The sequence below is a fragment of the Ictalurus punctatus genome, chromosome 8 (assembly GCF_001660625.3).
Source record: "Ictalurus punctatus breed USDA103 chromosome 8, Coco_2.0, whole genome shotgun sequence".
NCBI classification, from domain to species: Eukaryota; Metazoa; Chordata; class Actinopteri; order Siluriformes; family Ictaluridae; genus Ictalurus; species Ictalurus punctatus.
In genome coordinates, this window is record NC_030423.2 from 23,788,748 (window position 1) to 23,804,205 (window position 15,458).

At 40.2% G+C, this 15,458-nt stretch overlaps 1 protein-coding gene across 1 annotated transcript; it reads left to right on the forward strand.

Annotated features, from left to right (window-relative positions):
• Positions 1-9,395: 9,395 nt before the first annotated feature.
• Positions 9,396-13,145, forward strand: slitrk2 (SLIT and NTRK-like family, member 2). The gene has a single exon (XM_017473479.3). The coding sequence runs from the start codon at positions 9,990-9,992 to the stop codon at positions 12,552-12,554; it is 2,565 nt and encodes an 854-aa protein (XP_017328968.1). The 5' UTR covers positions 9,396-9,989; the 3' UTR covers positions 12,555-13,145.
• The last annotated feature ends 2,313 nt before the right edge of the window (positions 13,146-15,458 follow it).

Genomic DNA, 15,458 nt, shown 5'->3' on the forward strand with positions numbered 1-15,458 from the left:
GTCAAGGCAGGGGCTGAGGCCCGGGGATTGGAGGCTGTATCCATAAGTGGGTGAGTCCATATGGCAGTGGTTCGGCCAAGCGGAGGTGGACGTATTTGCCTCTGAGGAGACAATACGCTGTTAGCCCTGGTTCTCCCTCACTTCTCCTACACGAAAAAGGGTCAGGGTGCTCTGCTCCCACAGGGTCTCACAAGAGACATGCAATATCTGCTACTAGTAGCACCAAATTGACCTGCTTGAGTTCGGTTCTTGGAGATAATATCTCTGCTGGATTGAACTCCCTGGGAGATTCCTGTTCACAGGGATCTATTGTCTCAAGCAAGAGGGTTGATTTATCACCCTCGGCTGGAACTATGGAAACTGTGAAACAAGGTCATAGATTCTGGCCTCTCAACTGAGGTTGTAGAGACCATGCTAAATGCTAGAGAAAATTGTGTGCAGTCAAGTGACAACTTTTTTATTCTGGTGTGAGGAACACAATTGAGGCCCAGTAACTGCACAATAACTACAGTCATGGAGTTCTTGCAGGAACATTTTCCCAGCAGGGTTGGCTCCTTCTACAGTTAGGGTGTACTTGGCCACCGTTTTGGCCAGCCATGCCCATATTGATGAAGCCTCTGTGGGGCAACATCCTCTAATTTCAAGGTTTATGCATGGTGTCAGACAGCTGATGCCCATCTGCAGATCATGTATACCTTCCTGGGACTTTCTGTGGTCCGGGAAGGTCTGTCAGGCATCCCATTTGAGCTCTTAGAGTCAGCTTCAAAGAAGCTTCTGACCATGAATATAGCTCTTTTGGCTGGCCCTGGCACCTCTGTTGCCTCTCACTGCCTTTACTTTGCCCTGGATTAGCCTCCCTATATGGCCTCCCAATATCCTAGGCCAGATTATTCTTAAATGCCTACCTCCACTGCCCAGCTGGTAGTGCTTCAGGCTTTCTCCCCTCCTCCATTCCTTACACCGGAACGAGAAAGAGTGCTCCTACTGTGTCCAGTGGGGGCTCTTTGTACTTACGTCCATTGCTCCTGCCAGCGGCATACATCGGAGCAGTTGCTGGTCTGCTTGGCAGTGACAGTAGAGGTGATGCTTTGTCAAATCAGGGCATCTTTATCTGGATAGTGGAAGTTATCTATATTGCTTATGAGGCACACAGTCTCGGTATACCTCTGGGCATAGGGGCTCATTCCACTAGGGGGGGTCACCTCCTCAAAGGATTTATCTAAGGGGTACCTTTACTACATGATGTGTGTGCTGCAGCGGAGTGGTCTATGCTGCACACATTCATTCGGTATTACTGTTTGGCCTTATTGGCCAGCTCATATATGGTTCTCGGAGATAATATTTCTTTATCACCCTCAGCCAGAACTATGGAAACTGTGAGTCTGGCCACTGAGGGGCACCAGCTCATAGATTCCGGTCTGTCAACCGAGGTTATAGAGACCATGTTAATAAACGCTAGGAACGTCAGTGAGAGCCAGTAAACCAGTAAACTGTACAATGGCTACAGCCCTGCAGTTCTTACAGGTATGTTTCTCAGCAAGTTTGGCTCCTTTTTCAGTTAGGGTCTTTGTGGCCACCATTTTGGCCAGCCATACCCCTATTGATGGAGCCTTTGTGCCTTACCATCAGGATGAAGGAGTGGGTATACGCGTTACCACAGCGTGAAGCTTATGCAACACTGAGTTCCCTTTGAAAGGGAACATCTGGGTTAACAATGTTCCTTGAGAAGGGAATGAGACATTGTGTAACTTTGTCATACTGGGTTATGCCTGTAAATTGCATCTGCGTTTCAGACAAAGAGAAGCTAATGACATGGTTTACAGGTGCCATTTTATAGTCATGTGATGTGCGATATTTCATGTCACCTGATCACAGCAGGCATATAAACAGGTGTTGTTTTACACAAACTTCAGATAACAGTTGGGCATGAGGGTGCTTCCCCCAGCATGATGCTCACGCAACATTTCATTCCCTTCTCAGTATTACATGCGTAACCCAGACGTTTATATTTCTTGTAAAAGTTGTTTTTTTGCAGTTCTTGTGTGCTTGACTGGGTTGTGTGCTTAACTTCCTTTTTACTAGATGAGGTACAGTATATGTAGACAGTGCTGGATAGAAGAGGAATAACATCGCTAAGTACAAGATACTAATCACAATTAACATGACAATAAATACAAAACAGTGTCATGGTGATCAACAGGATGATAAAAATCCAGATGGAACCAGTAAAGTTCAATTGACATATTAGTTGTATCAAAGTTTGCTTTGTTCTCCTGTATTGCTTGTCAATTAAATCTGTCTAGTCCTGCACACATTAGTGCATAAATTTTGTTCCCAATAGTACAACAACATGTATCATCAAAAGGTAAAACAGTGGTCCTTAAGGCCTAATAATATACATGAAAGCTTTGTTGACCCTCATTTCTATTTAGTACATTTGTGTCTGTACATTAAATACAATTTTTGACCCATTTCCTTCTGAGAAAACTCACTTATAATGAAAGTGGTTAAAACACACATCAACATTATATAACACAAATTCATAAAGGCCAGTATTACACCTAAACAATAAAAGTTTTTAATATGAGACAGAAATTATCATTAGTAGTTAATACGTATTTTGCAAACAGTACTTAGAAAAGGTTTTATGTCATCCATAATTGATCAGATGCAGACTCGAGCAAAAGGAGACACTACACACTACATGACTTTCATCACGTGCAGTTTGTTGTTTTGTGGCTGTAATGATGTGCACACTACAAGCGAGATTGCACATAAGACTCACACACCTGGAGAGATTAATCATGAATCGTGCCTGATTCCCAAAACGTGCTTTCTGATTAAAATAAACACAAGAGCTGTCTACAATTTGAATTCATCAAAATAGAGTCTGAGCAACTATACACTATTTTTATTTATTTTTGTCTTTTTTGGGAGAAAACAAGCACACAAAAAAGAAATAAGATAAAAATGTGGAGTAAGGATTGTTTGGGAAGATGTGGGCAGTGAGGATCGCCTCTTCTGCAAACAGAACTGGAGGTATAGTGCACTGTTTTTATTTTTGCTGATAAGCCAAATCATTTCTTATACATTTTGCCCTCATCTTCGCACATAAATAGACAAACGATTGAACTGGATTCAGGGATCTACTGTGCCTGACAGCAAATGAAATAGATTTTCTACCAGACTCTCATTGGATGTTGCTGAGCTCTGTTTTCCATAAGTGTCACAGAGATGCTTACACTTCAAGAATTTCTGTCTTTCAGTGACTACATTTACATGGACAACAATAATCTAATTATTGACCTTATTCTGAATAAGACAATATACATGAGATGCTTTTAGAATATTCCTTTCACGTTCCCGTTTTACATGTTATAGAACATAGATCAATAATGGCACACATCATTACGTCCCAATGCCACTCTGTCCAATGTTCCTTCCAGAATGTTACGTAGCATCGTACAGTTCGTCTTCGTTATGATAACATATACAGTTTTGGGTGTTTCCTTTTTAATTTTTCGAAAGCTTCAAGTGCAGTTAATTATTTGTCATCATTTGGATTGCACCATATTTCCTTATGCTCTCATCTGGGTGGGACTTTCTTTTCTTGATCTCCAGAGACAATTCCCCATCACTGGAGTCAGTGACATCTTGTTGATATGCCTGTGCCTGGAATATCAGTTCCTCGACCAAAAGTAGTTTGAACTCTAGGAATTGGGAGGTTTTCTTTGCAGGTCACTGCAAAGTTTGGCTGTCTGGTTGGTACTGAATCCATGAATTGGTGTTTGCCAAATCAGTAAAGTGAAGCATGGAATGAACAGTCCACTTCTTGGTGCACCTGGACATTCTGTAGTAGCTGAGCTTTCGATTGCAAATGTCAGTCAACCCCCCTAGTTGCTGTTATATTCCACTACCAATGCAAGTCTTAGGACTTGGACTTGCTTACTTTGTTTTTGGACCATCTGGAACAGGTATCCTGAGGCTCAATACCATGAATGATTGATGCCAAAACAACAGGCTTGTTATGTGAAGACATCCATTTAGTGAGTGTAATTTCACGAGGTCTCTGTGCAACCATTTCTGATGACCCTCTTCCTTTTTTACTCAGGACGTTGTCAGCAGTGAAGTGGCATTCTTCTGGAATTCGATTCTTCTTAATTGTTATTGTTGCAGGCCAGATTCTTTCAAGAGCTTGATGAAGTTTGATTGTGGTAAAATACTGGTCAACTTACACCAGTGTTCCTCTGGGATCCTTCTCAGTCAAACTTAGGACTGCATTTAGCTCTATTCCCATTTGCTAGTCTTGAATGAAGGTGTTCTTTCCCTGGTAGATCTCAAAATCCAACACAAGGCACACTTCATCCAGCTCTGCGTTGTGGTCCACCTCATCTGACTCCTCCTCATCTAAGTCCTCTGAGCTATCACTCTCTCCTATGTCTCCTGTGTCATAGATCTTTGTCTGAATCTCCCTCAATTATTCTACAGTATTAAGAAGCCTCTCAGCCTCTGTCAAAGAACTGTGTGCAAAGAAAATGTGAAACAAACATAAGTACAAAGTCCCAATGTCCACTACAGAGTACATTTATAAATGAGCCATTTTTGTTATGAAAATAAATACACTTAGCTTAAATATTGCTGAGATGTTTACTTACTACAAGCAAAGACACACAGATATAACAGAAACATAAACTTCTAATTATAAATATCATGCTTAACTTTCTTTCTTCCGTAAAATGTGCTTGTTCCAATGACAGCCATTTTGAAAAGAAGGGAAAAGTTAATTGGCAAGGCCACACCCCCTCACATGTGATATGATTTTAAAGCCCCAGTTGTCCTCTTTAAAGAACAAAGGGACTTAATAGAGTGATATAAATAGTATGAGAGATATGAGCCAAACATGATGTCCACTGTAGTGGACAAAAATGAATTGCTGGGTCTCTGGAGGATATTTCCTGATGAGGTTGGAGGAAACAAGGCAAGGGATCTGAGACCATTCCTCCATACAGAATCTCTCCAGATCCTTCAAATTTTGAGGTCCACGCTGGTGGACTCTCCTCTTCAGTTTAACCCACAGGTGCTCTATGGGTTTCAAGCCAGGGGACTGGGATAGCCATAGAAGGACCTTGATTTTGTGGTCAGTAAGCAATTATTTGTGTTGATTTTGATGTATGTTTTGGATCATTGTCCCGCTGGAAGATCCAACCATGGCCCATTTTAAGCTTTCTGGAAGAGGCAGTTAGGTTTTCATTTAATATCTGTTGATATTTAATAGAGTCCATGATGCCATGTACCCTAACAAAATGTCCAGCACATCTGGCAGAAAAAACAGCCCCAAAACATTAAAGAGCCACCACCATATTTAACCATGGGCATGAGATACTTTTACATATGGTTACCTCTCTGTGTGTGCTAAAACCACCTCTGGTGTTTATTGCCAGAAAGCTCTATTTTGGTTCATATGGCCATAGAACCCGATCCCATTTGAAGTTCCAGTAGTTTCTGGCAAAATGAAGATGCTTGAGTTTGTTTTTGGATAAGAGTAGAGACTTTTTTTTTAAAACCCTTCCAAACAACTTGTGGTGATGAAGGTGACTTCGGATTGTAGTTTTCTAGACTTTCTGACCCCAAGACACAACTAATTTCTGCAATTCTCCAGTTGTGATCCTTGTAAATTTTTTGGCCACTCGAACCATCCTCTTCACAGTGCATGAGGACAAAATAGACACACATCCAATTCCAGGTTGATTCATAACATTTCCAGTTGACTGGAACGTTTTAATTATTGTCCTGAAGGTGGAAATGGACATTTTCAATTTCAGTGCTTTGTGACGGTTAGTAGGTTTTCTGTCATAAATGAAGGACTCTCTGGTTTCTGGTGACATGGTAATGTGTTTTTTTTTGTTTGTCTGTTTGTTTGTTTTGTTTTTTTGTTTTTGTCTTACTAACTTGAAAAGAGAGAAAAGGGAAAAGTTGTTCAGGGAATGACTGTTTATAGCTGCCATGACATAAGTGATAACAGCAACTAATTAGTATCTTGGATAATTTACAACATTAAACATACTTATACACAAATTCAGTATTCAGTATTTGGTCAATCTTTAACTAACAAAAACAGTAAGTATTGGCAAATTTGCTAACATAAATTGGTGCTAACAGCTCTGCTTTATAGTTTGTTACATCACACCACCTTGCCACTTATTATATTCCTTTAACAGCAAGTGTTGTCATGTTTTATACCTTATAACAGCCACTGATTAATATAAATATATTGTTATTAACATAGTATTTTTTTTTAATTCATTGTTAAAACACACACACACGTTCAACTGATATATAGGATTGCCCAAGAATTAACAAGAAAATACTTATTTTACTTAGTATATTACATACATTATTTAAAACCTAAGCATGAAAATTGCTTCGTATCTGCTTTCTCGTGCCCTAATTTAATGACAAAGATGTTCTGAGCTGGGCCACATCATCTGGGAGAAAAAGGGACACAAAAGTGACACAACTCTCCTAAGTCTGGTGCAGATGTACTGTATGGCTCCAGGCTCTCAAATTGATGGGTCACAGTTGTCCATTCATCACTTGCCCTCTGTGCTCACTATGGAGAAGCCATTGGGATCGACTGATGTTCAGGTCAGCACTTCTCAGGGGCTAGATGGCATGATTCATCAAGCCATGGCTCCTCTGTGCTCCACAAATTATGACCATGCAGCACATTGTTTCAGTCCGAACGGGAATCAGTATCTATCAAGGGCTGTAGCATACCTTGGTGATATGTTCATAAAAGGAGCAAATGGCTTGTCTCTCTTTCTGACTCTGTGTAGGAGTTATTGGCTCAAACACTGGCAAGGGAAAGTGAAAAACAGCTTTTACTCAGTGTCTGAGGACTGCTGCGAAATTGGATGCAGGTTAATTGAAAACAAGTGCATAGTAGTGATATAGGCAGAGTAACTTTAAACAGCATTTCAGCCTTATGTATTCCCATTACAGGAATTTATGAGGTGTGTTGAATGGTATATGATTGGTTTTATGTAGCAACAGTGATTGTTTGTAGTCATGCATGCTTCAAAATTGTAAAACGTATCTAATATTTTATATACCTAGCTGAAAATATTGAACTAAATGCTATTTTTTAGTAAATAAATAAATAAATAAACAAACATGAACTTTTTTCAGATTCTCTATAACATTAAATATAACTATAAATTAATAAAAAAGCTGATTTGTCATCATTTAATAATAATAATAATAAATAAAAATGATAATGTATATGGTGAAAAAGGAGTAAAACACTTACAGATATTGGAAAAAAAAAACTCCATTGATTACTTTCCTATAATACCACACCTCCACGTGTTTCATTCCTTAGTTCATTTAGATATTATCCTCATTATATACAGTTTGGACATTAACATCATTTACTTTCCCATAAAAAAACAGCTGATCATTTTCGTTCATTCATAATTAAACCAAACATTCACACACACAAAAAAAAACCTTTAAGTAATTAATAAGGAGGTTTATAATCACAATTTTTGCTTGTCAATAGTTGTCTCTGCATTAGTGATACTCATTCTGTCTGCTTATAACAAATCTGTTATAACCATTTTGAACATGTATTTAATCAACAAATTACCTCACACACCTGCAGAATAAATAGATGCATAGGAAAAAAGACCACAACCAATTTTATTATTTTTTTTTTTTAAATGCCGCACACTAACAGTACTTGCACACGCTTCAAAATAGCTTTATTCACAATGTCTCAGTCCCATGACCTTCATCAGGCATATACAAACAATTGATTCAACACAATCTCATTTAACATAAACACATGACCAATCACTGCAGTGATCCATCATTACTAATCACGATCAGTGATGTAATACATTACTGTAACCACATCATCATATAAAAGGGTTACATCAAAAATTTACAATTTACTTAGATAAATGGACATATACAAATAAACATAATTTTATATCATCACATTAAACAATACTTCATTGTTCATGCGAACAGGTGATAAAATCTCATGAGTAACAGTCCAAAATAACTCATGTCTCTGTAACAGCATTTCTATATCCCCCCCCTGTGACACATTCACTTTTTCAATACCACAAAAGCGTAAGGAGGAAACATCATGATTCAAAGAAAGAAAATGGACTGCAACAGGATAATTAACATCCTTTCTTCTAATAGAACTCTTATTTTCACTAATTCTTTGTTTTATTTGGCATGATGTTTTCCCAACATAACCGAGACCGCAAGGACAACAAATCAGAAAGACAACATGAGTGGAAACACAAGTAATGACCGAATTGATTCTATATTTTTTTATTAGTTCTTGGATGACAAAAAAAAGGCTGTTTTGAATGTATTATTACACTGAGCACAATTGCCACATTGATAATTTCCATTCTGTGTAGGACTAAGTAGTCTCTGAGACTGGACTCGGGATATCACTCTGAAACCGGGCATGTACTAAATAATCTCTCAAATTTTTAGCCTATTTGTATAGCCTACAGTAAGTGGAGGGTGTTGAAAAACAGCACTTAACTCAGGATCAGAAGACAACAAGTGTCAATGCTTTTTAAAAATTCAACTTATCAAATAAGACGTTTTTGAACATGCATTTAATGAAACAGCATAATAATCATAACCACGGAAAATATAAACATATAAGCAATCAATAAGCAAGACTGTGCTAATGATGCTCCATAACTCATGGTAAAATAGTAGTTCACCATCATCTAATGCCTAGGGGAGTTGGAATTGCACCATTGGCTGTGTTTTATCACTGTTGTGAGTAATGAGTAATTCACTGTCAATTCACAATTTTGCCAACTATTTTTCAAGTAGCACCATGTTGCTGTTATCTAATAAAACTCTGCAGAAGAGCCTTGGCTGCAAGCTGCTTAGGAGAGAAGGAGCTTTGCTGAATGTTTGAGATGCTCATTCCACCTCCTAGTGGCGCAATGCCCACAGAGCAGCTTATGGACAAACCACAAATTCTATTAAACCCGTTAACCAAATGAATGAATGAATGAATGACAAGATACTGAACCTACAAAATGGTTACGTTTGTTAACGCAGATGAATACTATTATTATTGCTATTGGTATGTTGTTGTCGTTTATTTTTATTTAATTTATTTATTTATTTATTTATTTTTTTAAATAACCAGCACTGCAATTAGGCATGTTATCATAATTATTCCAGACGCTATAAAATTAGTTAGAAATTTGCAACACCAGAAGCTTTGTGTGTGTGTGTGTGTGTGTGTGTGTGTGTGTGTGTGTGCATGCATGCTCGGTGACGTCTAAAATTCCAATGCTTCGATGTGGGAGGACGCAGAGAGGAAAATTCAACCACACACACACAAACACGCACACACAGACACACACCCTCTGCTATTCTCAGTAAGAGTAAGGGAGCAGAGACAGACACCGTTCCAGCATCGGAACACTCCGGACTTTTATATTATTGCGTTATATGTGCTTTCCCCCCCTCCACTCTCAAAGGCAAGTTCATCTTCTGCAGTATCGCAGGCCTCAAAGTTAGTTTTCTTTTATTTGCTTTTTTGACTTGAAACAGCATGCCGTTCCCTCCGATGGAGGCAGAAGCCGAGTGCGCAATCGGCGGGACTCGGTGAGCACGGCAATGCCTCGGATATGCTGGAGATTACACTACGAGGAATGGCCAAGTCCTAAATTCGGAATTGCATTTAGCTTGCATGTCAGAAATGATCATTTTAAGTGATCAGCGAGCACAGCCGTGCACGGTGATGGATGCGCCGTCTTTTGGGATTTAAGCAGGGCGGATGGAGAGCCGTGCGCCCAAGCGCGCCTGTCTCACCGTCTGACTGCTTCACATCGGTTTTTCTCAGCGTTTGCATGCCTTCACTCGGATCTGCAGTTAGATTCACGTTAATGCCAGGAATTTGGGCGTTAATGCTGTAAGTCAGGGGGAAAAAAATGTTGAACAACGTTTTGCTGCTGAGCGTTTTGACAATAACCGGCTTCTCCTCGCGGACGGAGAGCCGCAAAACTTCGAAGGACATTTGTAAGAGCCGCTGTCCGTGCGAGGAGAAGGAGAACGCGTTAAACATCAACTGCGAGAACAAAGGATTTACGAGTGTGAGTTCGTTTCAGCCGCCGCAGAATAAAATAAGCCAGCTTTTCCTGAACGGGAACTTTCTCACGAGACTGAACGCCAACGAGTTCGTCAATTACGGTAATGTCACATCTCTCCATTTGGGCAATAACGGGCTGCAGGAGATTAAAACGGGGGCGTTCAATGGCCTAAAAAACCTCAAACGCCTCCATCTGAACAATAACAATTTGGAGATTATAAAAGAAGACACATTTTCTGGCTTAGAAAGTTTAGAGTATTTGCAGGCTGATTACAATTATATAAGTGCCATAGAGGCAGGTGCGTTCAATAAGCTGAACAAGCTTAAAGTCCTCATACTTAATGATAACCTTTTGCTCTCTCTGCCTAACAATATATTCCGATTTGTGATGCTGACACATTTGGATTTGAGGGGAAACCGGCTGAAGACGCTACCGTTTGCTGGCGTCTTGGAGCACATAGGCGGCATTATGGAGATACAGCTGGAGGAGAACCCATGGAACTGTACGTGTGACCTTGTTCCACTCAAGGCCTGGCTGGATACCATTGCGGTGTTTGTTGGCGATGTGGTTTGTGAGACGCCGTTTCGTTTGCATGGCAAAGATGTTACTCAGCTCATAAAGCAGGACCTCTGCCCTAGGCGCAGTACTGGTGACTCGACTCCTCGTGCCATGCAGCCACCACCTCCTGATCCCCAGCATCGGGTCCCAGTACCTACATCACGTACACATTTTGCGCCAACTAGGGCACCTAAGGCATCCCGGCCACCCAGGATGAGGAGCCGCCCTACTCCACGTGTTACTTCTGGCAGGGACAAGCATGTTTTTGGCCCAATTATGGTTTATCAGACAAGGTCCCCTGTACCTATGACATGCCCGAGTATCTGCGTGTGCACATCCCAAAGCCCGGACAGTGGACTGAACGTTAACTGCCAAGAGAGGAAGCTTCACAACATCTCTGATCTGCAACCCAAACCGTCATATCCAAAAAAGCTACATTTAACTGGAAACCATTTACAGATCATATACAGGGCTGATCTGACAGAATATAGCACCCTGGAACTTCTCCACCTGGGGAATAACAGAATCGCTATTATTCAGGATGGGGCCTTTGAGAATCTGACTAATTTGCGTAGGCTTTACCTCAACGGCAACTATATCGAAAGTTTATCACAGGCCTTGTTTGCTGGACTACAGAGCTTGCAGTACCTCTACCTAGAGTACAACATTATCAAGGACATTTTGCCGAACACGTTTAACTCACTGCACAATCTGCAGCTTCTCTTCCTCAACAACAACCTGCTGAGGTCCCTACCTGACAATGTGTTTGGGGGCACAATGCTAACAAGGCTCAATCTCAGAAACAATCACTTCTCACATCTTCCAGTGAGCGGGGTGCTTGACCAGCTCTCAGCATTTGTCCAGATTGATCTCCAGGAGAACCCATGGGAGTGCACGTGTGGCATTGTACCACTCAAGAACTGGATGGAGCTGTCCAGCACTAGTGTGGTTGTTAATGAGATCACTTGTGACTCTCCTTCAAAGCACGCAGGTCGCCTCCTGCGGTCACTACGCAACGATGCTATCTGCTCTGAGAATGACGAGACTCCGGCACCAGCCACCAAGGCACCAACCATTATCAGCATTAGCACTGAAGTCACTCCTTCCTCTGCTGCAACACCTACAGAAGACACACAACCTGAAACACACCAGGAAGTACCCTTGTCTGTACTTATCTTGGGCCTGCTTGTTGTGTTCATTCTTTCAGTGTGTTTTGGGGCTGGAATATTTGTATTTGTGCTCAAGCGGCGCAAGGCAGTGGAGAGTGTCCCAGCTACTGCAGCTGCCAATAGCCTAGATCTGAGCTCTTTCCAAGCGCATTATGGCCATTATGACACAGAACAAAGCACAGGTAAAAGAGAGGGCCATGTCTACAACTATATCCCTGCCGCTGTTGGCCAGATGTGCCCAAACCCGATCTATGTGCAGAAGGAAAATGAGCATGTAGCCTACTATCGCAATTTGAAAGAACTGGGTTTTGCTGCACCAGACCCCAAGAGGGAGGAGTTTGGTCGTAGTCCCACTTATACAATAAGCACTTTGGAACGTGTAGAAGAGAATCCCCAACACAGCAGCTGTGAACCAGAACTTCTTTACCAGAACATGGCAGAGAGGGTAAGAGAGCTTCCCACCACTGCTCCCTTTGGCTACAGCTTTTGCACTCTGCCCAAAAGGCCATTAGCGCCACCATACGAGGCTGCAGGGCGGCCCAACCGGGAGCGACAGAACAAAACTGTCTTGTATGGGACGCCAAGAAAGCATGCTGAACAGCTGCTCCCTGCTAAGCTGAAAACGGAGCCGGACTACCTCGAGGTTCTAGAGAAACACACTGCAATGAGTCAGCTGTAAAAGCTGTCCCACACACTCTTTATTATCTCTTTATTGTAACAAAAATTATATCAAAATGTGTCATCTACATTTTCGACCACACAAGACTCGAACAGCGGACAATGCAACCTAAAGCCTTTTCATCTGCATCTTTCTGAAGCTGTACAAATTAGTAAGGGAAAAAAAGTATCTACAATTTAAAGATGATATATTATTTTCTCTAAGGCTTAAATTATTTCCTCTACTTGAAACATAAAGACTGTAGCAGTTATGGCAAGAATATGTATAATAATAATGCTTAATGCTATTTTATATGAAGTATATATTTTTTTCTCAGAGGAAGACAGTGTTCTTTTCAGAAGCAGGTTATTGAATCATGCAGTGACATTGCTGTGTTGGTATTATGGTGGGAAGTCAGATATACAATAACTGTTCACACCCACTTCAATCCATTTATTCCAGAAGTGCCTTTGCACTTAAAGAATTTTATCTTTGCTTTCTGTGAATTGAATTTTTTATAAGTGATGTATTTTAAAAAGGAACTCTGTAAAATAGAATTATTTGTCCACTGCATTAAATGGAAAAAGGAAAAATATACTCAACTGGTAGAAATTTTGGAATTTAGTATATTTAGTTTTTAATATATTTTGTGTGGATTGGACAGTGGGTTTATGGCCTATCCTAACTGCTGTGTGTGTGTGTGTGTGTGTGTGTGTGTGTGTGTGTGTGTACGTGGTTTCCTGAAACTACATTTGTTAGGTAAATGTATATCTTTCTCTAAACATATATCTTTTTTTCAGTCCCGATCCTGGAGTTGTCTGTGTAACATGTAACTGTTTCCAGCTCTAAAATCTCTGCTTTTAAAATGATGAAATGCCAGTGAGCTTGTCAGTGAGCAGATGAGTTACATCAGGCGGGTAAGAGCAGAAAAGAACATTGAAATGTGGATTTTAAAAATGTTCACCCAGCACATTTCATGAATTATAAATAGGCATCTATACTTTCAAGAATACTGCTCCTGTGTCTAAATGCAGCCAAATACTGGAGAATACGGCTAAATGCAGCATGCTTAGCTGTTCTATATAATTTAAACAAAATTACATTAGCATTCATTTTGTTTAGCTTGAGTGGCGCATTTCATGCCTCTTTACAGAGGTGAATTTAAATCTATTGAAATAATAGCTGCTGTCCAAGGTGCTAATGAGTGCTCGTCTTTGTCTGGGCCCAGTGCTGCTTACAACTCTTGCATACCAAGATGTGTATTACCATTTGATTTTATTCTCAGTTGCTTTCATGCTGTGAAGTGTGTAGAGAGATTTGAACACCAAAGTTTATTTGGCAAACTGGTTAAAATTGGCTTCATTAATTTCTACTTGTTCACTGTTCATTGGTCTTCTGACTGCAGTTATGGTTCAAATAAAAAATCTCTGGCCTTCCCATGAATTATATACTTTTGATCTGGTTAAATATGTAATCAAAGGATCTGAACCGCTCGTGTGCAAAGTGAAGTAAATGTTTACCCCTGTGGAAACAAGGGGATCTGATGCCACCGCATTTGGTGGTGTACAAGCGAGAGAGCATTTTTCATCCTGTTTAAAATAGAGTGATTTTCTTTGCCTGGTACAATAGGCCTCTGTGTAGCTGTTTCCTGATGTGGCAGAGAATGGAGATACTGTGCAAGGATCGCATACAAATGAAGAGAGGGGGAGGCAGTTCTAGCAGAACACTTCTCTTGTTAGCGTATTGTGGCTGCTCAAAATGGAGACATCACCCCTCAAGTTTGAAATAAATCACAGCCTTTAATTGGTTTATACAGAACGAGTGGGAGTGGTGTTGTGTCATTGATGCAGATTCATCGATTTTCTTTTTATTAGAGAGAAAGTAAGAGGCAGCTCCCTGACCTTATTGGAAATAGTGTGTTTTTGTGGGTGCAGGATTTCTTGACTATGGACTATGCTATTAGATTAGTCATTTTTGAATGATAAAAATCTGTACAGAAAGTTTGTAATTTATATGACACTGCTTATTATTATTATTATTATTATTATTATTATTATTATTATTATTATTACTACTACTATTATAATTATTATTATTAGTTGTAGTAATAATAGAAGTAGTAGAAGTATTATTTTACAATACTGCTTCCTGCAGATGAATAGTACAGCAGAGCAGAGTTTGCCTGCATTGCTGTGCTGCAGCACTTCATAGCGCAGTGTGCACAGAGAGAAGGGAAGCCATACTGATTAACTGTAGAGAGAGTTTTGGAGTTCCTGTTGTGTTGCATTAATGCCCCATGCAGTGTTTGTGCCATGGGCCACTGGACTATGCCATGCAGCTGGAAACGATCTGGCTTCCATCTTAAATCAATGAGATCGACAGCAGACGCTTGCCGCTGCAGGCTTGTCTTCGAGCCATCTAGACTTAGTTTAGCCTCTCAGACAACTTGGACTTTTTTGCAGGACCCAGTCACATTCCTGTCTAAGTGTGCCTAATTTTACCTTAAAATTTTCCTGAAGATTGTTTCCTTTATTCTTGGGAAACTAATGTTTACCTTTCATTGGCTTGCTTATTATTATTGAAAGCTAGCCTCTCATTCAACATAAGTTTGATTATAAAAATAAAAAAAGCAGAGTATGGCAAACGATTGAAGTTCATGTGAGGTGTGCCATCCCCATCTAGAACAATTAATTCCACTCCAAACAAAACAACAACAACAATCCTGTATTACAGCAGCCTTGATACAGTTTAGCCGCACCAGTTAAAGACCTATCACTTTGCTCATATTTTTCATCATTAGTTTTGTTGGGTAAACATTACTCAAGTGTTAGAGCAAGGGTTTGTTGTTTTATGCTAACAAAGCAAATGTCTTTACAGATCATTAGGCAGTAAAATGCCAATATGGAAATGTCTCATGAGGAAATG